We start from the raw sequence: 26,878 nt of genomic DNA, 5'->3' as shown, positions 1-26,878 counted from the left end.
CCCGTGCCTCGATGGCATTCTGTCTTCATTACCTCCTCATCTTAGTGAAAACAATTTCCTGTCTTCCTGCTAGAGGCAATGGTTAATAATGGATTAACTTTTTTAAAGTTTTGAAATAATTTTGCATTTTCATGTTACAAGAATAGTACAGAGAGCTCAAATCATTGACATTGAGGAGGGATGGGAATGCTGACGTTTTTCAGATCCCTGAATATCTCGATTTTGAGATGGTTGGAGTAAGATGCGTGTAGCTTCAGATCTCAGTGTTGTCACATAACTGTGTGATTTCAACAAGGTCCTTCAATGATCCCCAGCTTCGTCATCAGTAATGGGTATAGAAAACCTCAGAAGGAAGGTGTAAAAATTAAATGAAATAATATATGCAGAATTCTTCTGTGACACCCAGCAATCATTTGGTTATTGTTTGATGAATCAAAGTCTTGCCACTTCAAATCCTAGTGGTCTGTAAACCACGATGATATTTTTTCTTTGTTTTTACTTAAGAATCACTCCTAATATTCTTGAGATTATTGTGTATTTTGGTATCACTCTCGAATAATCAGTGTGGACACAAAAGTGAGCCTAATGTCTGAATTTTTAAAAGGTGAGAACACTGTCCCCATTCTTTCTAATTCTTACTCCTAAGTCACATAGATTGCCCTAATTTATAACTAAAACTTTTCTCCCCAGTTAACAAGAGTGTAAATGAATGGAACATAAATTATCTTGGTTGTCCAACTTCCTATTCTGTCCGGAGTCTAGAAATGTATGCTTTGAAATGGACAAATCCAGTGATAATATTCACATGATCTATGATGTGAATCTTTGTGAAGTATTTTTAGAGAATTATATTGAAAAAATTTGAGAGATCTATAGCATCAAATAACCTCGTGGTGATATCTGTATGGTAAAGTATTTGAGAGAATCAGGAGGTTTATAGTGTAAAATCTTGAAAAGAATATCAATCAGAGGAAAACAGAAGTGTGATGTGGGCTTCTCTTATTCAGCCCCAGCATCAGCTGCGTGACTCGAGCCCCTTACACAGTATCTCTGAATCTCCTCTTCTCCTGAGTGAAAGGTATAGGAATACTTCCCCTGACATATTCTCTATATGTTCTGAAATTGAAATGAGAAGTAATCTCGTGGTAATATTAAGTACAGTATATACCTTATATTTTTGAGTGCATCTAATTTTATCAGTTCAGTTTTTGAAAGCAGTTCCCTTGAACTAATTGTGAAACAGTTTGGTGCAATGATAGTTGTAGTGTCCTTTACACAATTTAAACAAGTTAGTACATAGCTGAAAAGTTAACAATGTATTCTTTATTCTTAGGTCAAATCATATTTTTTGATGTGTGAAGAATCCTTTATGATAGAATTATTAAAACTTCCAGGGCCTTAGAGACTTGATTTGGGTAGCTGTCTGCAGTCCCAGGGCTGTTCGACGTATAGAAATAGCTAGTGATTTTCTTGGAGGTAGGGAGGGTTGAGAGCCCTTTATACATGAACCATTTTGATCTGTGTGGACGAGGAATGTTCTTGGTATGCACAGTCTGGATGCTTGGGGATTATAGAACTGGAAGCAGATTACAGGATGATGGATATGGCAGGCACGTTCATTTTGTTTGGCCTTGCATCCTGACCTTGGAGGCCCCTTCATGCAGCTCTCTGGGTAATGTGAACTTTGTTCCGTAGGTTCCTGGGCAGAGTGATTAATCAAGCAGGCTCGAGGATTTAACGTGTTCACACAGAATGAGGCAGGTGTGTGATGAAGGGGTCGGGCTGTGCACGTCTGCCCCAGCAGCTAGGGAGAGCTGACAATCCCACAGCCATGAATACGTTGCCTTCTTCTGTCACTGAGGTTTTTTGTTTTTGTTTTTGTTTTTTTTTTTACTGTCTCCAGGGTGATTGAAATAAAATATTTAAGGGAGTCCACCAAGCTAAGTAGCATGTTTTGATGGAGTCAAGGCCCAGATAGGAGGGAATGCGGTCTGGTTCGTGGGCGATTCTCAGTAGAGTTTAGTGCTCTGATGCTGTGGCCTCCGGGATATCGCCGGATATTACTTCAGGCGACAGCCAGAAATGGATCTTCCTCAGGGGAACTTCTATAGCCCGTAGGTGTGAGGGTGATGGCTTCCCTTCCATTCTGCCTAGACATATTTATAAACTCTGATTTTATTACATTAAGATGTGCTGTTATCATCAGACCTTCAAATAATATACTTCTATCCTTGTAGATAATCCAACTCTGCAGCTGTTTTTCATCAAGGACAATATACAGCAGAGATGAAAGTGGGTTTCAAATACACATTTGATACACACAAGTGCAGCATTATCTGAGATGATTTCTTGCTGTGTCCTTGGAACTGCTCCCAGCCTCTCCATTGAGTCTGGGTCTATTTGCCTGCCGTTTCTCTCTTACTGGGCTTGGAAAGGTTTCAGGAGGCTAGGATTGTGTTTTTGGGCTCTCTAGGGTTTTTCATGCTCAAGAATTATCTTCTAAAAAGTATATTCTGTGAGCCTGAACCTGCTTTTAAGACCAGAGGCCATTTATAATCAGGTGGGTCAAGTGTGCTAGTGAGTAAAAGTGACTGACCCGCCGCCTGGACATCACACTTAACCTTGAGAGCAGGTTGTTAGGTCTGGAAGTCTGGCTTTAGTCATGAGGAGGCAACTTCACCACCATTCTGCTTTGGCTGATGATTGAGTCATAGAAAAATTCTTTCCCATCCCCACTTAACCCCCTTTCACAAAACTGCAAGCGAGTTTCAAAATTTCTAATTGAAAAATGGCAGGCTAAAGCGGTTGACATTTTTAGTACTTACTATAGCTTCCATTGATCACACAGATGTCATGAAGAAGCCAGGAGATTTTCAGAGCGCTGAATGGCACAGTCCAGGGCTTTAGAGGCGGGACTCATATTTGGCTCTCTTGGGAGTGCTGCTCAGCAGTTGGGGAAGATTCTAAAACACATTAGCTCTTATAATGGAACCTCACCACTTCCAGAGCCTTGATTTTGAAAATGAATATAAATGGATATTTTGTTTATTCCAGGTGGGAGGAGTCAGACTTGATATTGAGGCATTATAAACCTACTATGTAGATCTAAGAAAATGGATTCCATACAGCTGAACAAAATAATCATGAGAATGTATCCCTAAATTTTCTTCTTTAAAAAATTAGTCTTACTGCACAGTCGCTATACGTATATAATCTTTAGATTCTCTAAAGCTCTGTCCCCCAACCCAACGTTCTGAAAAAAGTTGAGCACATAAAGCCAGAGCCATCTGTCTGTAGGGTCCCTTAAGAATTGATCTTGGTGTAAAGAAGCAAGATAATGTCATGCATCCTTTAACTGTATTAAATATATTAAAGTTAAGTATGCTATGAGAGAGGTACATAGGAAGGACTCAACGAGGTTTATTAGAGCAAACTCTTAACTATCTGTTTCACAAATGAAGTTTCAGTTGCTTCATTTGTGAAATAGGGTAATTACAGCACCCTCACAGGATTGGTATGAGGATTAATGAGTTAATATTTATAATGTGCTTATAACAGTACCTAGAACAGAGACAAAATAAAATCTCTTAGTTTTCAAATCTAACTGTATAGGAAGAGCTGTTTCATGGCCATCCTGCCATTGGGACCACTTTGGCGGCCTTTTATAAAATTTCTAAATTTCATTTGCATATGCAAAGAGATTGAAGATATGCAGGCATATCCTTTTTGCTGACATGAGTTGTTCTCTTCAAACGAATGCCTTTCCCCCACATTTTAATTTAGGAAGAAAAAGCATTAGGCAAATGGATATGGAAACCTTACGTGTTTTATGTAAATGAATACTTTTTACCCCTTATTCTATACATTAAACTGTTGTAGAGTTGACAAATCTAGGCAATTTTGTTTAATATGTCCATTTGCATACCAGATTCCATGTGACTCCTTTATCACAAGATATAAATTTTACAATTTTAAAGTTATTTTAGGGACATACTTCTCTCTGGTCGATCAGTATAGTCCCATGTAGAAATTTAAATGTGAACCTTCCTTGACATCCACATAAACCCGACAGAATTTCATCAATATTCAGTTCTATAATAGCTTAATATATACAAGCTCGGTTCTTGTTATTTTAAGACTTTTCAGGACAAATTAATACTAGAGAATTCTTTATGAAAGACTCCAACCCATGCATATTTTGATCTTAGCCATTTCACATTTTTCCTTCATTTTTTTTTTTTTTTAAACCCAAACCGAAGTATTCTATTCTTACCCTGTAAATCAGGCATCCAGCCTTGGCTCTGGAGGAGCCATCTCATTTGACCATTGGTGATTACCAGTGGTTTGGCTGACGTTATTAATTTCATTTCATATGTGACCTAAGACTTTCTATCATGATAAATCCTCTTGAAATGTAAGGTTTCCAGTTCTCCTCTCATATAATCTAATGAGGGTTTTTCTCCGCTTAAAGGCAAAAAAGAGGAGAGATTTTTTTTTTAAGATTTGTGTTAAACACTGAAAATCCTCATTTTGATAACTTCTTTTCACATATCAAGAGGTCCGAACATTTTAAAAATTAATTCAGATATAAGTTTTCTAGTTAGAGGACTTTCTAAAATATTTCCTGTTGCGGAATCTGCCCTCCCATTTAACACATGAGTATTTTCACTTTCCATATTCTGATGGGAATGGCCATTGGAGCAACTACTTTGAAAAGGAGTTTGGCAGTGACTCCTAAAGCTGAGCATCTCACGGCCCATCAGTTCCTCCCCTAGGTGTGTACACATGTCTACCGAGAGACTAGAATGTGTCCAGCAGCACTGTTTGTAGTAGCCTAAACTGGAAAGTAACCAAATGCCCATGGAGAGTAGAATGGGTAAATAAACGTGGCAGAGTCACAGGATGGAACACTGTGCAGCACCGAGAATGAACAGCTTGTAACTACACACAACAACATGGGTGAATCTCACAGGCTTAACACCCAGGGAAGGAGGCAGCCTGTAGGACTCCATGGGAAGTACAGAGACGGGCAGAACCAATCTGAAAGCTGGGATGGTGCTTCCTTTGATGGGAGCGGCAGCGATTAAATGGGCTCCTGACCCTAGAGTACTGGTAATGTTCTATTTCTTGAACCGGGTACCAGTTACATGGATGTGTTCAATTTGTAAAAAGTCATTGACCTATACACATATGATATGAATATTTTGCGTAGGTATATTATACTTTGTTTTAAAGTTTTTATATAAAAAATACTTTCACTTTATTTAACTGTACATTATCCTTTGCAGAAGGGGTTCTCCTTGGTGTCCTGTAGGAGCCCAAGGTGAAGTGGCAGGACAGGTTCCCTAGGAAGCCACACTCCTGCCACTTCTCTGCCCTGCTCTGTTCTCTCCTAGGAGCCGCACACCTGGCCTCTTCTCACTTCCTTGCCTCTGCTCTTGCATGACCAGCTGTTAAGACCCCTTTCAGATTTTCTCTGACCCCAGCCAGTGAATACCCTACTCTTTGTCCCTTAGCCTCTGGGACTATCTCCATTTCTACTCATAAGCCTTCCTTTGTCTTCCCCACTAGTGCGTGAGCTCTGAGCAGAAGGGCCTCTTTTTTTATCCTTTGAATTCCTAGCCTCTGGTACCTGGCACACACTGGAACTCATGTGTTAGTTGCATGAATGCCTTTGGCTGGATACCCTGAAACCTGGGATAGTCTCCTTATTGGCTGACACCACTCATTGGCACGCTGACCACAGGCAGCAAAAGGAAATTATTTTAAATGAAGGAAGCATTTCATGTCCCCCAACATGTACTTTTAAGTAACCTCAGGACCCACCATCTCAGTGTCTGCAGGAAGCCTGGTACTGTCTCCTTTCATAACCTCTACATACATATCACTCTTTGGGATCCGGTTCCTGTTTCTACACCCTCATTCTCCCTGCCTTGCCAACGTGCTCTCAGTTCTTCCCCAGTCCAGGAGGGTGGAGCTCAGGTCCATGTGCTCTGGAGCCAGCCAGACCTGGGTTCGCTTTATCCACCCACTCTGCTCTTGTGAGAGGATTCCTGGAAGGTTCCAGAAGATCTCTCGTCTTCAGACTTGTTTCCCTACTGTTGCTCATAGACTCTCACTGGGATGAGATGGTTATATTTCTTCCCAGTGCGGTGCTCATCTCCCTCCCCTTCCCCGGAAGCTGACTTCTGCCCAGGACTAGAGAGGAGAGTATTCAGAAGATGATGTCAGATCCTCCTACGCCATCCTCGGTGTCCTGCCATTTCTTGGCATGACGGGTTAGGTGTCTCTTCCTCTTGTCCCTGGCCAGACAGGACCGTGTCTGGAAGTTTGTTCTCATTAGCTGCCTAGACACTAAGTAAGTAACAAAGGTATGTCCTACCCTCTTTTTAGCAAACATGTGCTCTCCGGAGTCCTTAGAAGGCTCTTAGTGACCTGTCTTCGGTTTTGCAAGGGCTGTCGTTACCGAGCTTCTCCGCCCAGTCTCAGGTGCCATTTGTGGCATGCACATGAATGACAGGTGTACCTCCACCACTCTCCCCTGAGTTAAGAGCATTCTGTTATGTTTTCCTGAGGGAAAGCCTCAAATTTTAGGATAAAAATGGCTATATGAAAAGCAGACCATTTTTTTTTTCCACACAGGGCAAGCAGCACACTTTAAATTAGATCTTAGTACAAAATATATTTCTAGGTTTCTAGTTGACATACTTATTAAGTAGACAAGTGACATAACATTATTTAGAAATTCTTAAGATTGCGAAATATCATGGGGTTTTAAATAGTGTATCTTTACCTACCTGCCTACATACATATGGTTTTACAAGAAGGAATCAAATTAGAAAAAGTTAACTAAATATAAAAGATGGTAACTTGTTTCCAAGATTGTTTCTATGTGCTCTAGACCTTGGTTTTAACTTTTTTGAAAGATTGAAAGCTGTATTGTATTTTTTGTGTGTGTGAAGTTTAAAAATCACTAAAAGCAATTGTGTAAAGCAGGTCGGGATGTTCTATATTCATTCTTTCAGCAAATACTTATTTAGAGGCTTACTGTGTTAAGTGCTATGCCAGGCCCTAGAGCGTAGCTAAGGTTTTAAAAATAACGAACGTATTTAAGTATAGCTGGTATTACTTGCATCACCATGCAGATGTTTCTAACATACTACATATATCCAAATAGCATCATCAAAGAGAAGAAGATAAAATATGTCCAGCATAGCAGACAAATAAGGAATATTTAGGAGAGCATCCAGAATTTTTATTTTGAAGTTGGACATGAAATCTTAATGTGTACTTGCTCCATTTTGGGACTTCATTCTGTTAAGGTTCACATATTTTTAATAGGCCAGCATCCCTACAAAATGTGCCTTGGGAAGGAGTGTAGTAGTCATGTGTATACATTTACGAGCTGCCCAGGTATGAGCAGTGGAGTAAAACATGCTAAAATTACCCATGAATCTTATAAATTTGGAGTCAGGAAATCATTGGGGTTTGTGGCTGGAAGGAACCTAACAAATTCCTGCTCTCACATTTTACAGACTTTAAACTTTGGGTATGTTGCTTACGTTGAATTAGAAGGAAGGTCACTTTTGATATTCAGGATTCCAGAATGCTGACTGGGCGTTGCTTCCCGTGGGGGCAGACCACTAACAAAGCAACGCCAACCAGGTAAGCCGCTTGAATGCCAAACAGGCCCTGAGAAGAAGTTTCTGAGTTCCCAAGTTGTTGGACAACTCTGCTTCTGAAAAGGAGATGGTTCTGTGATGGCCTGTTGGGAAGCAGCGAGCTTCGGGGAGCAGCGGGCTTCGGCGACCCCTGCATTGTTGGAACCAAGCCTGCTTCCCGGTGACTTTAGCATTCCCTCAGATGACTGGAATAAGAAGAGACCAGTGAAGTTCCTCTCAACAATTTTCTAAAATCCAGTTTAAAAACTGTGTTCTTGAGAATTAATTTTTAGTGTTTCTTTTTAAACAAAAGTAATCCATGTTCAGAGCTAGAAATATTCGTGAGTATAGGTAAATTAAAAAGAAAACTCGTTACATTTAATAATATTTCGATGATTTTGAGTGTATGTACATATATAAGCCCTATTTATATGTTAAAGTCCTAACTCCCAATGTGCTGAATTTGGAGATAGGGCCTTTAGAGAAGTAAGGTTAAATGAGGTCATGAGAGTAGGATTCTGATCTGTTTGGATTAGTGTCCTGATAAGAAGAGACAGGGAGAGCTTGATTTATCTCCGCATGAGATCAGAAAGGATGGCCATGTGAGGTTGCAGTGAGAAGGTGGCCATCTGCAAGCCAGAAAGATGGCCCTTTCCAGGCAGCCAGTCTGCTGGCACCTTGATCTTGGACTTCCCAGGCCCCAGAACTGTGAGAAATAAATTTTTGTTATTTAAACCCTCCAATCTGTGGTATTTTGATATAACATCCCAAACTAAAACCATATATACAAACTTTAGTAAGTAGTGCACAAAAAAAGATACACTAATGAGCAGAAGTGCACTTCCCTCTGAAAACCAGCAGATATGTGTCCTGTTATATTTTTGCATCTCATTTTCATTAATCAACCACCCATTTGCTCTTCTTATACTTAGTTCTTGAGTTGTTTTTTTCTTTAACAGCAGTAATTCCATCAGGTCTGACAAATGTAACAGTCATGATGAGTATGGAAAGTGTTGGTAAGAAGGAGGCCTGTCATTAGGACGTGGATGATGGTTTTAAAAAAAAAACAGTAAAAATATGTCATAGGCACACATGGAATAAACATAGATTCTTTGGTGGGCATGATTGTGACCAAAAAAAATGTGTCATGCAATATGTGGAATGTGTTGTAGCAATTAGCAAAAGAAAAAGAAAAATAACTATAAAAATAGAAAAATCTGAGGGGGTGACATCAGTACCAATGGGGGATGAATATTACAATATTTCCTCAGAGCTAAGATACTGTTTTTCATCTTCTGACATATCTGAATTGGGATATTTTACAACTGATTGTTGCTGTCTGCCAGGTGGCAGGCATGACACGGATGTCATCTCCTGGGCATGTGCAGGCATCAAAAGAGCAGCACCAAACTTGCGGGATGGATGTCCAGCTTCTTGAAATAAAATCCTGCAGACAAAAATGAAGCAATCTTTAAGCCTCTTTAAATCCAACTAGCCCTGTGGAGGTACTTGGAGAGATGTGAATCAAACTTGTTCAGCCACATTCCTGAAGCGGGAGTCAGGAGTAAGCTGGCTCTAGATAGTTGCAAAGCCGATTTAAGAACTTTGCACTCCTGGCTTTGAGGCTTGTGGTTCTTTTGTGGATTATTTAAGAAATTCTGCATTAACCAATGCTCGCATGGAACACAGGCCACTAGTATGTGGAAAATCATGCACATGGATGATTCAGAGTTGAAAACTATTGAGAGCTGCTGGATTCTAAATGTAAAAAAGTTTTAGGAAACTTTAGCCAATAGACTTCATTTATACATTCCTTTTTAAATATACACAACAGATAATAAAAATTCATGTAAGTCTAAAGGAGCCCTTTCAAAAAGTAAAATAAAAATTTGAAGTGGTAAGAAAGCATTGTATATATTTAATTCACAGCTTTTATTTCTCCCTGTCTTAGAGATAATAAAATAATGGTGCAAGTAATAAAGGAAATCTTAGAATCGATGAAATATAGTAGCCTATTGTTATGGGAAAAGCAAGCAGCTTGTTGAGACCCTGCAAGGCTCTGCATGTGATGGCGCTACAGATGTCACAGTATTTAAGCCTGCTCATCCTCAGAGCGAGAGGTGAGACCGCCCCTGCAGGTAGCAAAGCTGCTGAGGAGCTTCCAGCTGCCCCGCAGGCATCTGCCTCGGCATGTCTACCGATATAACTGCCCAGGCAAATGTATACCGACAAAAGGGCATGAGGAGGGGACCTGAATAAAGCACTGTCAGAGGTCCCACTCATGCTCCTGTTAGGAAGCAAGCACCTGGACCTCTGCATATTCACCCCTCTTAGTCACTTGGCTTGGTGAAGAAATTTACTTAGGAATGGCCTTTGGAGACTAGCCTGTGTGTTAATAATATAAGTGTGTCGCGTATTTATATTTACACACATATGTGCTCGTTTATATATAGTCATCACTCGGTATCCATGGAGGATTGGTTCCAGAACCAAATCCGAGGATGTTCAAATTCTTTATATAAAATGATGTAAAACAATGCATACAATTGGCCCTCCGTATCTGTGAATGTAAAACTCACAGATACAGAGGGCCAACTGTATACATATATGTCTAATATAGAGATCTGTATACACATGACACGGTTCACATAAGCTCACACACATACACATATTGTTTGGTAACCTGTTTTTTGCAAATATATCAGCTCTTTCTATGCCAGTACATACTCTCTTTAGCATCATTGTAAATGGCGGCATCAAATTCTTTTGTATGGAATTTATGCTCAATTATTTAATTGTATAATTAAATGATTTCTTCCAGTTACTTGTTATAAATAACGTCAGGAACATCTTGTGGCCAGGCTGTATGCGCATCTGTACTGTTGTTCAGCTGGGTCTTCACGGATACCTATTTGTAATTTAGACTTCGTACGCTATAGGAGCGACAAGATTATAGGCCTTTTGTTGCCCCGTTATTTATTTTTGTTTGTGTGTGTATGTGAATGGGCAGGTTTTTTGTGTGTGTATGGGTAGGTTAAGGGTCCAACATAAGGGTTAGGATGAGAGTATGGGCATGGTATTAAGCTCAGGCTCTACAACCAACTAGGCCTGGCTGATAACCCTGGGCTAGGTGCCGTAACCTCTCTAGGCCTTAGTTTCCTCGTTTGTAAATTAAGTCTGCGACACGTGCTTTGTAGTATTGTTGGGGTAATAACATAAGGCATATCAAATGTCTGATACAGTAACATCTAAATCAGTATTAGTCCAGCTTGGGAGTTGAGGGGATGAGAAAAAACTCCATGCTGATGCAGCCCCAAAGTTCTGAGAGACAATAAACAGTACATAATAGATGCTGCTGTTCATCGACTTAATGCCTCTGTTTTAGTTTTAATGGGTGGACCAAAATAAAGGAAAAATAATGGCATCTACCCTACAGATGGCTTCATGGCTGTGTGACTGTGCAGTCACACAGGGCCCCTACACTTAATGCTCTGCTGTCACAGTCTTAAAAATCTTCATTTTGAACGAGACTTCATATTTTCATTTTGCACTGGGCCCCACACATTATGTAGCCAGTGCTGCCATAATGTTGTTACGAGGGTGAAATGAGAACTCACAAAGCACTTAGCACAGTACTCAGGATATAAAAGACTTAGTAATCATTTGATGAACATAATTATTTTATCAACAGAGACAACCATGATAAGTGCATTATAGATATCATTTCATTATTAAAATAGTGTAAGACAAATATATAATTAATCTCAATGCACAGATAAAGAAACTGAAGCCCAAGAAGTTAAATAACCCACTAAAATCACACAGTTTATAAATGCAGACCTTGGGTTCAAACCCAAGTCTGTCTCACCTAAAGCCCACACCACTGACCTGCCCTGTTATTAGTTCCCTTCCTTCCCAGGGAACCTCTCTGTAAAACCCAGTGTTTAGCGTCCTCAATACCCATCAGCAGCCAAGTGTCACACCCAGCAGAGGTTTCAGAGTCCCTCAAAGATGATCAAGAATTCCCATCAGCCCTGGAAACTTCTGAGGCTGCTGCAGACAGTAAGAACAGTTCGCCTGCTCAGAATCTCTAGCTCAGAGTTCTGTTATCTGGCCAGATCTGACCAGCCTGGGGACAATTCAGTTTGCCTCCTTTCATTCCCGACACACTTAAGTTCTGATGACTAATTTCTAACTAATACCCCTGAACCACTGTGAGAATCGGCGGGAGATCTGCCGATGTCAGAGGCTGTGGGAGATGCCTTTTTCCAGTAGACTGAGGACATGACCATCTGTCCTATGGCAGGGATCCCTTGCTTTCCTGCAGTGCCAGGCCATGATTTGCTCTGCCCACTCTTTTCCATGCCAAAAAGAAAGAGAGAGAGAGAGAAGATCCATTCCACCACGGTCTGATAACACACATATGGCTTGGTACGGGGTTGCTCCATAGTAGTGCAGGTTTGCTTATGGTATGTGGCCTCAGTGCAGGGGAGCTAGCTCTTGAGCACTTCCTCTCTTGGATAGATAGCTGGATCTGAGTTTTGAACATGACAATGAGACTGTTGTTTCAAAGCAATTCCCTAAGTGGCTGTTTGCTCGAGACTTTTGTAGTGTGAACAGGGATTTGGGGGAGGGGAAGAAGCCATCTGCTCTGGAATAGTCTTCCAATTACATGATCAAATTACTGCAGAGCAAAATGGAGGGCATCCAACGGAAAGTTCCTGTCTGGTGTTTCCAGCCCCAGTCCTCTCTCTGAGGCCATTGTGTTGAGGTGAAGATGCGCATGCAGGTTTCAAAGGCAAGGCCATGGTGACTAGGAGTGTGAGCAAGAGGAGAGCGGAGAAAGCCAAGGCTGAGAGTCAGGATGAGCTGTCTCGCCTCCACAACATGCCATTCAGGAAAGCGAAACCATCTTAGATTTGACTTAAAAAGTGAACCTTGGGAGAAACTCAGTCTCTTTTCCTGATGACTTGGGGGATACATGTCTTTGATTACAATTAATCTGTCATGTCAAAAAAAAAAGGGATATCCCTTTATAAGTTAAGTTAGTGATTTTTATTTGCTGATATTCTGTTTGTATTGAGGTTCCTAAATCTATTTCTCTTAAAATATGAGAAGGATTTTCTTGTTTTTAAAATATGGCCTGTCTCAATTTGCAAAACATCCTCGAGTCTTATTTTTTTCTTCTAAATCTACGTTTTTTCTTTTTCTTTTTCTTTTTGCTATTAGGCATTCATGCAGCCTCACTTGCTGGGAAATGAGTTCACACATTTGGAGTTTCCAAGGAGAGTGCAGAGGAAGGAACTTGGAAAGAAGATGCTCTACAGGGACTTTAATATGACAGGCTGGTAAGAACACGCCTCCCTCCGCCTCGGCTCTGCCACAGTGTGTGTGAAGGAAGCGTCATCGCCAGAACAAGCCACTTGCACAGTTTGGGTCAGGAGGTACAGCCAGAGACCCGGGGGTGTGGTGAAGGGAAAGGGGCAATGCCGCCTCTGCTGTCTGCACGTGGACACAGTTCTCGAGTCACAGTGCTCTGTTTCTCTGAGGTCCTCCTTGGGGTCCCTAGGCCCCACAAAGCTGATGTAATTCCTCAGTTCACACAGAAGAAGCATTCAGGGGCTTTTAAAACACCTAAAACTTGGTTCTTATTTAAGGAACGGGCCAGAGGTTTATTTGCCTGGACTGGCTTGGATTTGAACCCTAACTTTGACCTTTCTAGATAGGCAAAGTTGCATAAATCACTTCACCGCTATGAGCCCAATTTTCCACAGATGAAGTGAAAAAACATATACTCTTTGAAGAGTCGTTGTAAAGACTTTAGGTAATGAGCTATCCTCATTATTTTATTACAGTCAAATCGAAATAACAATCTCTGCAGGGGTGGTTTAGCTCCAAAACACACAAAGCACCAAGACTATTTCTGTAGTGTATTGGTGGCTGACATTAACTAAGACGTCATCTTTTTCTTCTATGTGAAAAATAGATATGATGGTAAAGTACTTGTACATAATAGGGTTATAAGGATTAAATGAGAGATCATGCCTGGAATGTAGACATGTGGGTGAAGATTCGCCCTTAGGCCCTGGATCCTGACCGTTGAGCCTCTCGCCAGTCTGGAGGATATAGCAGGATAATGGGACAGTGGACTCCTTCCTCGCCATATCTCCAAGACGGGCAAAGAAGTAGATTCCATTATCTCTTCTTCATTGACCAAAATAGTGATAACAGATGGTCACGGCCTAAATTCCCATGGTGATGTCTTCCAGGCTGGAAATCTTCGAGGGTACATATTGTCTTAAAGGAACAGTTAAGCTACCCTGGGAAAATAAGGGGATGATCTAAGGCACTTCCAGTTGTACTTTGCCATTCAAAAGAGAAAATCTTCACTGGCATCCGCTCTTCTTCTAGAGCAGGGTCAGCAAACTATGGCCTAAAAACCAAATTCCACCCACATCTCCTTTCTGTGATTTTTTTTAATGCAACCACATTCATTTGTGTACTTTCGATCTTTGACTACCTTCACATTACAACAGGGCAGTTGAGTAGAGACTATAAGACCCACAGAGCCTAAAATATTTACCCCTGCTCTGAAATATAAATGGATTTACCAGAAGGGGTTCTGGAGTTTTGGTGCCCCAGAGTCATTACCCTAATGCCTGGGTCTTCTTTGTAAACTCATATTTTTTCACTTAGCCAAATCAGCACTTGTCACAGAAAAGTGTAAAGCGAGGGCTTCTCTAGTTCAGAAAAGCATTGGGGGGTTTGGTCTGAATTTTGCAGAGTTTTGAACGATGAAAGGAAAGGCATCTCACGTGATTATCAACGCAAATGAACAGAGTCGATTTAAGAGACAGCGAGAAAAATGACAAAATGAAGAGGAGCGTCAGGGAAATCAGACCAAGCTGGTATTAAGAGAACGTAATCGAGTGTAAGGGAAATTGAGATTTACCGTGGGGGGACTGACTGTAGGTTACTCGTGTATGTTTCTGAGAAAGAGAATGAGTGGTGAAAGCAGTGTTCTAGTAAGGTGGTTCTAAGAGGAGTTCGAAGGAACCTGATTAAGAGAGAAAGCGCATTCAAGAAACCAGAAAAAAACATCATAGAAATGTGTAAGTGAGGTCTCTAGGGCCAAACAGAGGAATGGAAGTAGAAAACAGAGAAGGAAAGAAACTAGGTGATATAGGCCAAGGGATAAACATAAGGGGTTAAGTCATTAATTGCTCCAATTATCTGTTTAAATATGTCTCTTCAACTAGTCGATAAACCCCTGAGAGGGAGCCCCATGCCTCATCCTGTGCCTGACACATAGTAGACAGGCCACAACTGCTTACTGGGTGAAAGGAAGAAAGGGGGTGTAATTGACAGAAGCTGAGGGGGACAGGTCGACGATGTGGGTGGTCGATGGGAAGGGTGGGAACGAGAAACTTGCATACGAGTGAGACATGTTGAACTTGACATAAGACTGTTTTTATGTTCGCTCTGTGCCAGAAAGGCAAACGAGATCTAAGCAGCCAAAACAAATTTGGTAAACAAATGGCTAAAGATTACCTCCGTTTTATAATTTTTAAAATGTAGATAAGTCTAGGGACTAGATTACATCCAACTTTGTATGCACACAGGTACTGTCTTTTGCTCTCTCTCTTACACACACATGCAGCCCTGGCATGGCCCTAAGTCAGTAAACGGTCCGTAAGCGGGCTGCGTTTAGTGTATGGAACTCCACACTGAATAACTGAGGCTCAGCCTAGACTGAGAATGGCTTCCATCAGACATGATTTGCAGATCCATTTCAGCTTTGGCTATGAGCGGAGATTTATGTACCCCTTGGTGTCTTTCCTACCTGTTCTTACTTTTGATTTGAAAATGAGACTTCGGGAAAAGGAGAGCTCTTTACACCTTTGCTGGAAGAAGCTGAGATGTTTAAAACCAAAATAGACCACCGCCTATGTTACTCCCACCCCCACTTTAATGAATTCCTTTTTAAAATGTTTTTAAACTCTAACAGAAAACCTCAGATCTAGCAGTTATTAAGGATTTAAAGACACGGGACCGCAAATTGCTGCCTTTTTGAGTTGTCTATAGCAAGAGAAAGGCTGGCAATTCCTTGGAAAGGGATCAGCAGCCTCTCTTCCCACAAAAGCCTTAAATTAGAGTTGACCCCTGAATAATACCGGTTGGAACTGCACGTGTCCACTTCTACGTGGATTTTTTTCATAAATATACAGTCAGCCCCTCCTTATCCCTCTGTTTTGCATTTGCGGATTCAACCAACTGTCAAAACCAGGATTTTCAATCTGTGGTTGGGAGTTGGCGAATAGAGAGGGCCGACAGCATTGTTCTGCAGCATTTTATGTAAGGGCCTTGAGCATTCACACATTTTGATATCCGTGAGGCTCCTGGAACTCATCCCCTGTAGACACGGCAGGACGACTGTAGTTCAGTTTTTGGGGAGTCAAAATTTACACACAGATTTTGACTGGTCAGCTGTACTACCAAGTTGTTAGAATTGGTTTAAGGTGAACAGTTTGGAATGTGTCACGCTCAAGGAGACAAGTAAGCCCTTGCCTAGTCTCTTTCTGTTTCTTGGTTCGGAATTCACCTTGGCCCATTAACTTGTTTCTCTGAAATCTTTCTAACAAATAAAGGGTTCCCCTGTTGCAAAGCTGCTTGTTTAATCCTCGTAGTAAATTGCTAGTTGTGGAAATGTTTATCTCCCCTTTTATTCCCCACTGATGATAGTAATGGGGCTAGCTGACAGTTACTGGGAAAGCTAAGGGCCAGCTACTGTGGTGAGAGCTTTACGTGATTCTTCATATTTAACAATCCTGTGAGCCAGATACCTTTTGCAGATGAGGAAAGTGAGGTGCAGAGGCCAAGTTGCTTAAGGTCACACAACTAGTAAGGGGAGGCTCTGGGATGTGAACCTGGACAGCATCACTTCAGGGCGCACACTGTTTACTACTTTGCTGAACTGCTAAATGCCAAATGACTCCTCCTCCTCGTTCCCATTTTGCATTTGAGCAAATTGAGGCTCAGAGGGATTAGGTGGTTTGCTCAGCTCCCGCCAACGCAAAAGTGTCAGAATAAGGACTAGAACCCAGATTTCTGATACAATACACCAGTCAACTTTCCTTCAGGGCGATTAGACATCATTATTCAGTTTTGAGCTGTGACATAAATTTAAGCAGGGGACCTCTATCCCCTAGGATTAGCGTCTCTTTGACAGTCCTTTAGGGTTTAAGAGGATGTGATGAAGCATTTCAGGAGCTGCTGAGGCAGTAACTTTTCTAGTTCTCACTCCGACCCGGTAGACCGTTGGCCAAATTGCTAAGAGCCTGTGTGTGCTTTTGGGGTGCTGATGGCAGGGAAGGTCCCCAAAGGACAAGATCTCCTATGCTTAGAAAAATTGCCTGCTTTCATTAGAGGAGCATCATACCAGCATTCTGTGGTATGTCTGCAGTGGGGAGGAAGTGTGGGAGAGGATGTCAGCTCTGGGAAGCCTTGTCTCATAATTAAGGATGAGTCTGTTGCCTCCTGGCGAAGATCCTTTCTCTCCCACCCTCGTGCTTTCTCAGAGACTGTGGAGCAGCTTGGCAGGCCCAGATTGCGTAGAGGACAAAAGGTTATTGTCATCAGGACTTTCATAATGAAATCAGCCTCTTCCCTGGCTCCCCCACCTCCCTTTCCCCCTCTCCTCAGATAGTTTGCCCAGTGGTTTGATTCACAACACCCCCAGAGCTGAGTTGGTCCCTGATGCGGCCCAGCTCTCACCTTCTGTGCCTGGTGCCATTGGTCCTGGTGCCAGAAACTCGGCCTTGCACTCAGTGCTCGCCGCTGCCCCTCCTCCCCAGCCCTTTGTGTCGAGCTGCTATTGCGTGATGCACACTAGCTGGCATTGTGAGCTTTCTGTTCTGATCCGCAGCCCTCCGAGCCATCTCAGGCCATAATTTGCTGGCAAGCATCTATGTTACCGAGTTGAAACAACAGTTTCTCGCAGCTGGCTTTGTGGCATCAGGTCCCCACTCCTGTGCCTGCTGGTGACTTCACTCTCTCATGTAAGATCAGTGTTCGTCGTGCTCTTTGTCCAGCTACATGGGGTGATGAGCAAGCCGGGGGCCCAGGAGGACATTCGCGTGGGAGGGGGCTGTAGCTTCTTCACCCCTGGCATTGGGCCAGAGTCTCCGGCAGCTGTTCCTGAGCTGATGGGATTTGTAGAGAGAGCGAGGGCCAGAGAGGAAGAGCAGTCCATCGTGTGAATGCGAGATTGCTCCCAGACGGTTCTGGTTATGAGTAAAGTACACCAGAACTCTTTCTTTAAGCAGAGCCTTTCCAACATTTATGATGGTCTCATTTCAAGGCATAGGCGGGACCCGTAACTTGAGATGGCATGGCTTCTTAGTAAAGAGCTTACAGCTTTGGGAGACAGGCTCCTTGGTAATGGTCCTTGCTCTGCCAAGATTCTGGGGACTTGAGCAAATTCTAGACCTGGGTCTCTCATTTATTTGTAAAATACTTCCTTTGCCCTTTGCTGCCTATCTCCGTGTCTGGTGGGGGATGCTTGTCAGAGCTTCTGGAAAAGACAGCTTCTGTTAGAAAGATTCCAGAGATGGTAACCTTTCATTTTTATCTCTGGCAGCCCTTCACTCTTTATGATTCTAACTTGATGACACAGCAGGGTAATTTTCCCTTCCTGTATTTCCCTTAAAACTATGAGCAAGTCAGGATTTTCCACTGGGAACAAACTTGGGTCAACTACCATTTTCTTCTTTTAGCACTTACTACTTTTATTAAAGCAAAGGCAATATGTTCTATTCAGTGCGCTCTCCAGCAGAGTAGCCACGAGCCACATGTGGCCTTTTAAATTTAAATTAAAGTTAAATAAATTAAAATTAAAATTCATTTTCCGAGTTGCACTAGCCACATCTCAGTTGCTAAGTAGCCACATGTGGCGAGTGGCTGCTGAAATGGGTGTAGGTCTAGCTGAGGTGGAGGATGATGCAAAAGAGCTGTCTGTAACTAAACATCCCAACAGCAAAGACTTTAAAAACAAACCGAAAAGGGACAGCCGAGCACAGCCAGGGAGAGTGGAATGGTGTGGCCACATTCTATGGCTTCTGGCTCCACCACTGAGTCATCTATGGGATAGGCTTCACTCCACCCTTCAGACCTTCAGGGGCGTCAGTCATTGTATTTAGAGACGACTTGTCCCCAGCAGTCGCTCACTGGCAAGCCTAACGGAAGACCTGTTTCATTGGCTCCGATCAGCAGCACACCTCTCTCCCGGCCTCCCCTCTGCCTCCTACGCTGGTGCTAGCCGCTGGCACTTTTGTTCCTCTTGCTTTCCATTTTACTTCTCAGAGAGTATTTCAGACCCCGAGGATTGGATTAAAAAGCAACTTCACTGCCAACCCTTCCATTCTGTTTGGGGTGACCTTTATTCTTGATCTGCAGCCTAGAGCCCAGTTTGAAGGCGAGCGCCACAGTCCCACAGCTCTGGGCTGCTTACCAGCCATTCAGCTCACTGGAGGGAGCCCCAAGCATGGTCTGGAGCCCCTGGGTCAAGCTTTACAAACATTGTAGTTCCAGCTTCTATCTTATTCTACATTGCTCTTTTCGGCACCCTCTGACAGTGCATCCAGGCAGGCTGACAGGGACGAGGACAGGCAGATTGAGAAACGCCACACAGTGCTTTATGAAGCCAGCTCCAGAGCTGCACCGCACATTTAATATAAGTTGATTTACTGAATCAAGCACAGAAGCCCTGTTACAGAAACCCCAAGCTCTACCCTCCGGAGGACCACCTAATAAAGCAGCCCCAACTGACACTCCTCATTAGCTTTGCCACTGATCCCTAGGCAGTTTTTAAAGGGACAGTGTTCCTCTTTGGGGCCTGAATTGATATGTTGGCCAGACCTGTGGGTCTAATTAGCTCAGCATTATTAGTCTTCGTTGGAAAGCCTGCATTTTCTAATAGCTTGACTCCTGAGTTTTAAAGAGTAATTGGAAAATTCAAACTCTGTCCTTTTCCCTCTTTTCGTTTTTAATTACTTTTAACCCAATCTTCGGATATGTACCTGCAGATGTCCCTGACTAGCAACATTGGGCACAGAAGGATTTCTCAGTTCCGCTTTAGTGCGAATCCAGACCTTACAGTTATGCTGTAGACCTCACGGGGAGGATTTTCAGACTCACCAGAGAATTTTATAATTACTTCACAAGAAAGCAGGCCTTCCCCTATTTAAACCTGGTATTAATTTCCTCCCAGCAACTTGTATTTTCATAATTTAATGATTATGAGCCACCTTGGCAGCAATCCGATTGCTGAAAGCAATTTGGAAATCTGACTTCGTAGAGAAAAGAGGGGCTTGGATGTCATTTCAGAGCATTTTAACCGCAAACCTCAATAGATTGTGTGGGGTGGGGATCGGCTGGGACAGGGTTCGGGCACCCAAAACGTCCCTGTGTCCCACGTTCCCGGAGCTGAAGTCAGAGCAGCTCAGCGGCTCTTCGGGAGGGGCCTCTTCCGGGCTCCTGGAGCCCAGATGATGAATGGTTATTTGCAGTGTGCATGTTCTGCATCTTTTCAAGATTTGCAGCTCTAGCTGCAGGAACAGCAGGGAAGAAAGCCTGCCCTGCTGTGTGCAGCACATCTCCTGACAGTGATAAATGACTCCTCGCTCCCCTGGCCTCCTCCCCGCCACTCTGCCCATGAGGCCAGTGGAAGCTATGAGGTCTTTACAAAAGGCTGGAAACCAAGACAGACAGGCATTGTCAGGCCACAGCGAGGAGAAAGAAGAGAGATGCCCAACCAGCTTGCTCCCTATTGATGGTCCGCTCACCTTTCTCTGCTTTAATTATAAGTGTAAATTTATCATTCCTAAAGTGACCAAACTACTCCCAAGCATTTATTTTGCCCTCAGGCCCTCCAAACAGTTACAGCATTGGTCCGTTCCCATTCATGTACTACTCTTTCCCCGGGACCATCGTTGTACACGTGTGTTGGTAACTTAGCGCCACGTGTTCCAGGGAAGTTTCAGGATGTCAAGTGCTTGCAAAAATCCCTGTTAAAATAGTCAGTGTCCTTTTAGCAGAGGAACCCAAAAGGCATTGTTTTATATTTGGCAATCCTTTATCAAACACGTGCTGCATGTTGGACATTGAATAGCCATTAAGAACAGGGATGTGGAGCCAGGCTCCCCGGCTAGGTCAGTCCCCAAGTACGTTAGACCAATAATGTTACCTCTCTCTGACTCAGTTTTCCCATTTGTAAGTAGAGCTAATGACAGTAGCTAATAATAGGATGTCATGAGTTAATATGGTCAAGTGCATGTGTGTGTGTGTGTGTGTGTGTGTGTATAAAATCACTAGCTATTATGAAGAGTGAAAGGATCAGCAGGATCTGATCCTTGTCTCAGAAGGTATAAACCTAATATGTGTTGAGATGCTTGTTTCTCAAAGAAGAGGCTAGAAACCAAAAAGAAAAGCGGGGAAGGGTTAGTTTAGAGAAGCAAGAAACTGAAGTAAGGTCAGGATGTGCTGGCCACTTCTGCCTGGCAGGTTTGTCCCCCAGCATGCCAGGAGGGGCTCCTATCTACAAGAAGAGAAACAATATGACTAGGAAGCCATCCTGTACCAGCCCCTCCATCCCTAGATGCTGCTGGGTAGATTGCTTTTGTTTATTTATCTGTGTTGGGGGGGGGAAGGGTGGGGTGTCCATACACCGACTTTCTGTCTCCCTTCTGAGTCCTAGCTGCTGGACCTGTTACAGAACCACTGCAGCCCTCCTGAGCCTCACCAAGGATCTAGGGATCCAAGCCCCTCGGCTGCAAAGCATGTCCTCACATAGGAGGGACCTTATCAAATAGGACAGTGTTAGCATCATAGGAATGACCAGATGGCCCAGCCGACATTCTGGAAATTTACTGAACAATGCCATTTTACCTATAAATCTATCCTTAAAATCTCAGGAGTGAGGGAAGTAGATCTGTTGGAATTTGTGAATAAGTAACAAAAGCAAGACCGAATATAGGGCTTATAAAAAGGAGTTTAAAGAGAAGGCCAGGTGTTCGTGGCAGAGTGGGTGGTTGTTTCTAAGAGGGAGGTTGGGATTGGGGAAGACTTCATGGAAAAGGCTACTTTTGAACCAAAATCTGAAATAGGAGAGGAGTTTAAGAGGCTTGAAGGCAGGAGGGAGGGACATCTAAGCGGAGAACATAGCCCCAGTAGAAGCCCAGAGGCATGAAAAGAAGATGAATATTTTGGAAATGTGGAAGCTAGAGGTAATATTCTGACACTCAACGTGGAGGACTAGGCTCTTAGAAACCCCTTGCCATGCCAGGCTTTAACTCTTTACTTCCTAAATCATAGGGATTCCAGGGGAAGATTGAGAGCAGCAGGTGGGGATGGGGTGGGGGCATGGGACAGTCATAATTTGCTAACCAGCACAGAAGTAAAGAGTTAATGTTTCCACCCTCCTTCCACACTGATATTGGTGTGTATCAACGAGATGAAAGTTCCGGTGGTAGCCTAACAGAGGGAAGTGAGAGGGCACGGAGTGAACTATTGAACTAGGTCAGTAGATTGGAGCCAACTCATGGGGAACTCTGAATACCATGCTAAGGATGGCAATAATAAACAGTTTTCGTTTCCCACCCGTAAGAGCGCTCTACCTCTGTGAAGTATGAAAATGACACACAGCGGAGCAGAACTATGGAGCTGACAGTGTATTCAGAAGGACATATGGTCCGATTCTCAGCCTATTTATAAGATCTTGTTTTTAAGGAAATTCCAGAGGAGTGAATGCTTCAGCGCTCCAGCAGGTTTCCAGGTACTTTACAGCTCTGCCAAGGAAACATTTTCCTGTGTCCAACCTACTTTCCTCCAGTTAGAAAGCTGACTCTTACCAGAGCTTGGTAAAGTGTTTCCTTTTCCCTGCCACCCTTTCTCTGCCCATCACGTTTCAGAGTAGGAAAAACCAGTGTTGCTGGTTTCAAGATGAAAATCCCACAAAGGTGCTAACCCACCATGGCCTGGGAGCATCTTCTCCAGAATCAGCTGGGGCACTGGTTTAAAACCCCCGCTTGACCCAGGATTCCACGGGCAAGGGTTGGTGAACCACCACTGAAAAAGCATCTCATTCTACCTACCGTATTGTTCCTCTCACCCTCAGACAAGTAAATCAGAGACTTCTTCAGAGCAGACTTAATTAAGGTTTTATGTCTGTTCCTTGCTGAAGAACTGAATACAGATCTTTCCGAAACTGGAAATCTCGGTAACACATTCACTTTTCATTCTTCATCTTATTGCTCTGGCAAAGGCAATAATACTCTGCCAAATTCTAGGTTCCAGTTCCACGAGGATTAAAACAGCCTTGTCAGTCCCTCAGGGTAAACCAGATCCTCTGCATCGTGCTTGGTAGCTCAAAGGACAGAGTGCAGGGCTTCATCGCTGTCGGATAATCAGTCTTGACCTGGTATTCACTCAGCGACGCGGGTGTTGTATGGGGCATCGGAGATACAAGGAAGGCCATCCCTGCCCTCGTGGTGCTTATAATCAAGTGTAGGACAGGCCCAGAGATGGATGGTTACAATCCTATACCAAAGCTGGTAGAGGAATGTTTACCCACAGTGAAGCTTTTTCATCTGGGGTGATTTTTAAAAACATTCCAGAATCCCTAAAGTCCTGGAATCTGCATTTTTTAAAGCCTCTCAGGTGACCCCTGTATATCCTTACACATTGACCTTGGGCAACAGCTTACAGAAACAGTTGGTTAAAGAGTATTGGGCAGCCCAGGCCCTTTAACAGGTTTGTGACTTTTGCCCCCTGGTTATCTTCCTGTTGCTTGGGAACCTATTTGCCCATCTGTGTTGGCCTGTGTTCAGGAGAGGGCTGTGGATGGACTAGCAGTAAAGGATAAGGGGCGATAAAACCTTTTGGTGCCAACGGTGGGTCAGAGTAGAATTGAGCCTCTCTTTTCCCCTATCGATGCGCGTGCCCATAACTTGGATAGGCCCCAGGCATGGTATAAATACACAGAGTAGTTCAGGACTCATGTTCCCAGGGCAGCTAACTTGCTGGTTTCTCGTTCCTGTTCATCCTGAGTAAATGATATTCTCTCCCCAAATTTGCCTAATCCTTCCGGGTGGTCCTGAGTCACCTTCTGAAAAACAGGGCACCCAAGTTTGAAGATTTAGTCTCAATTTATTAACAACCAAACAATTTGAAAGCCAAACTTCAAGTTAAAGTCAATCCTACAGAGACCTTGTATACTACCATATTGTCAAGAGAAGAAAAAGCCTGAGAAAGTGGTTTGCTTAAACTTCTGTGTGACTTAACTAGAGCAAAAACCTGGGGAGGGGGGGAAAGAGGAGACTTAAATTTTTTTTATGATTTACTCTGAGGATGAGGATTAGTAATTAAGCATTCCTGTTGCATAGCATGCCATTTTATGATGTTCACACAGATTCATAGCCTTCAGAGATGGGCAGAGGGCCATGGTTAAGAGTGCAACGCACTTTGGAGAGGATCTGGAAGTAAGCCTGACTTTTGTTTGTCCTAGTTGTATGACCTCCATTTTCTTACTTGTGTAATATTAATGTTAATATCTCTTACAAAGTTGTTCTAAAAATGAAATAAGTTTGAAAAATATAAGTGCTCAAACAGTGCTCAAAGGAAGTGTACAATAAATGTTGGGCACATTAGAATTCTGTGTCAGGGGTGAGGCAACAGCAAAAAATTTAACAGTCGCCGCCTTGGCAGTCCATCTTCTAAAACAATAGGGCCCCCTTGATGCAGGAGCTGAGAGGCCCTCTGGTGAAGATTGGCAACCGTCGCCCAGACCTGTGCATTTACCCTGGGGCTTGAATAATCTGGATTCCCAGAAGAGTGTGGGAAGCCACAGGATAAACATCTCTTTCACCTGAAGATTTTCTTGAGGGGAGGCGAGGAGGGTATTTTTGTGTGTTGAAATCAATGTTGATTTTGTGTATGCTCATGTAAAATTCTCATGGCTTTTAAAGATAAAACAGGAAACTCGAAAAAGCATTGATGCTTACTCTGAGATACTTGAGCTCTGCCCACTGTGGTGTTACCAGTTCAGGGGCACTTAAGTGGAAATTTTGAAACCATGTAGCATAGGGTAGAGTCCCAGCCCGCTTGTGAGTGGTTTCTCCCAGGGGATACCGCAGGACTTGGTGCTCAGGATACAAATATCGATAGTCATTACCAGTGTGAGGGAGGCTCTGTGAAGCGGGGCTGCAAAGCCAGCTCTGAGGAAGTGGCCTCCGCAGTAGAATGCTCTTTGTAGCAAACAATCTATTTGCTCTTTTCTCCCCACCATTCGTGGATATGGGGTCAATTTTTATTATTTTCTGATTTGTATATATCGACGTGGCCTCATACAATATAAAGGTAATGCCAATGAAATTCAAGTTTGTTTCGAAATGAATGGTCCCTGAGAAAGCATAAAATAAGGATCTCTGATTCATACCTGTGGGAGATCTAAATGTTATTGATTAGAAGATGAAGCTCTCCTAGCCAAGTGCTAATGTCTACCAACTAGATACTGAATCAGAAAATCTGAAATTTCCCTAAAAGTCATCCAGAATCTTTTATCCTGAAACATCATGGGTTCTGTTTTACATGCATACGTGATCAATTATATCTTCAAAAGACTAATTCAAACCATTTTCTTCTATATGAATCTTTTTCCACTGCTAACCTTGGGCCTGTGAGTCGAGAGATGATCTTTGTTTTGTTTTATTTTATTTTATTTTATATATGTTTTATATTTTATTTTATTTTATTTTATTTATTCCCAGCACCCGTGCTGGTGCCTGGCACATAGCAAGTGCTTGGTACATATTCACGAATTAATCCGGTAGAACCTATTACTCTCATCTGGTCAAAGCCTGAGCTCCTCGTTTTGAGCTATGTATTAGGAGCAGGTTCTGTTCTTCTACCCACATTTTCAGCTGTGGGTAAGGACCTCACTAGTGGGTTGTGAGGTCAATTTAGTATATGGAGATGAGCATTTTAAACAAATTAAGTAGCATAGAGAGAAAAAAACATCAAAGTGTACATCACATGGTAAGAGTGAATACTATTTTTGGGAAGGTATTTGTCCACTGGGTTACCAAGATTGATGATACATTTCTCACGGTGGGTCACAAAGTGTGAAATCCCTTCTCTAACCCAGTCAACTTTCTCAAAGAACATGGACCAGTGAAAAGAAAGCAAGTTCTGTTGCCTCTTGCTATCATCATTCATAGGCTTATGGCAGAAAGAGGAGTCTTTAGGCGAAAAGAGAGGCATGATTATGGCTCCCAGAACTCCAGGCAGGGTCTGGTGCAGGCATGCGAATGGAAGTAAGGCGAGAGGTAGGTGTATATTCCTAAGACTTGTGGGTTGGCCTTACTAATCAGGGGACTTACACAAGGGCAACGGCAATGTCAGGGAGCAAAGCTTGGGCCCTATTATGGAAAAAGTTTTCCTGGAGCCATAACCCCCTTTTATTTGTTTCTTTCATCACAGATAGCCAGACACACACAAGCTAGGCCGCACTGCACCTACCAGCTCTCTTCAATTATATCACTAAATATTAACCATACTCTTACAATTCATGTATCCTATTTGTGCCTGAATCCAGACTGCTGTACTGTATTAGCACAAGCGCATCAGCCTGTATAATAGCTTAGGGCCTACAGACTTTGGTTCATTTAAATGACACTCCAAGGACCAAAAGAAGACCTGGTAGCATTTGGCCTCATGGGGAACTCCTCCAAGAATCATATGATCGAGATGCCCATTGACAACAACTCCCAGCTCATAAATCCAGGGACCCAGTGCATCAAAATATGACCCCATTCCCCAAAAGTTAGATTTGCAAATAACGAAAGCCTGCTATACAATGGCGAGCCTGTGGCAGAAACATTATAAAGGATACTTCTAAACTCCGAAATGACCTGTTGGATATGGGACATTGTCGGCCTTTGCCAAATAACCTTGGGCCCCAAGGGGGCTGCCTGTCATCCTTCCTCCACAACTTGGACTTGAGCTTGACCTCATTAAGCTTGGCTCAGATTCACTCTCCCTGACAGTTTAGCAACATTTTTCCAGCCTATTAAGATTTGATCCAAAGATAAATTTAAGAAATTTCTGAGGATTTCTTAACTGTAAATCTTTGCAACCAGGAAAGAAAAAAAGGGCCTCTTAAA

The 26,878-nt window shown here is 42.8% G+C and overlaps 1 protein-coding gene across 7 annotated transcripts in view; it reads left to right on the top strand.

Annotated features, from left to right (window-relative positions):
* Positions 1-26,878, top strand: part of PPM1H (protein phosphatase, Mg2+/Mn2+ dependent 1H) — a 261,613-nt gene that overhangs the window by 150,316 nt on the left and 84,419 nt on the right. For all 7 annotated transcript variants that reach the window (XM_039865886.1, XM_039865885.1, XM_039865883.1 and 4 more), the window contains exon 6: positions 12,891-13,009. In XM_039865886.1, coding sequence (XP_039721820.1) covers positions 12,891-13,009 — 119 coding nt within the window. The remainder of the gene's footprint in view (positions 1-12,890; positions 13,010-26,878) is intronic.

The sequence above is a fragment of the Pteropus medius genome, unplaced genomic scaffold, assembly GCF_902729225.1.
Source record: "Pteropus medius unplaced genomic scaffold, Ma_sr-lr_union100, whole genome shotgun sequence".
NCBI lineage: Eukaryota > Metazoa > Chordata > Mammalia > Chiroptera > Pteropodidae > Pteropus > Pteropus medius.
Note: the sequence above shows the minus strand (reverse complement) of the source record. Positions and strands in the feature narration are given on the sequence as shown.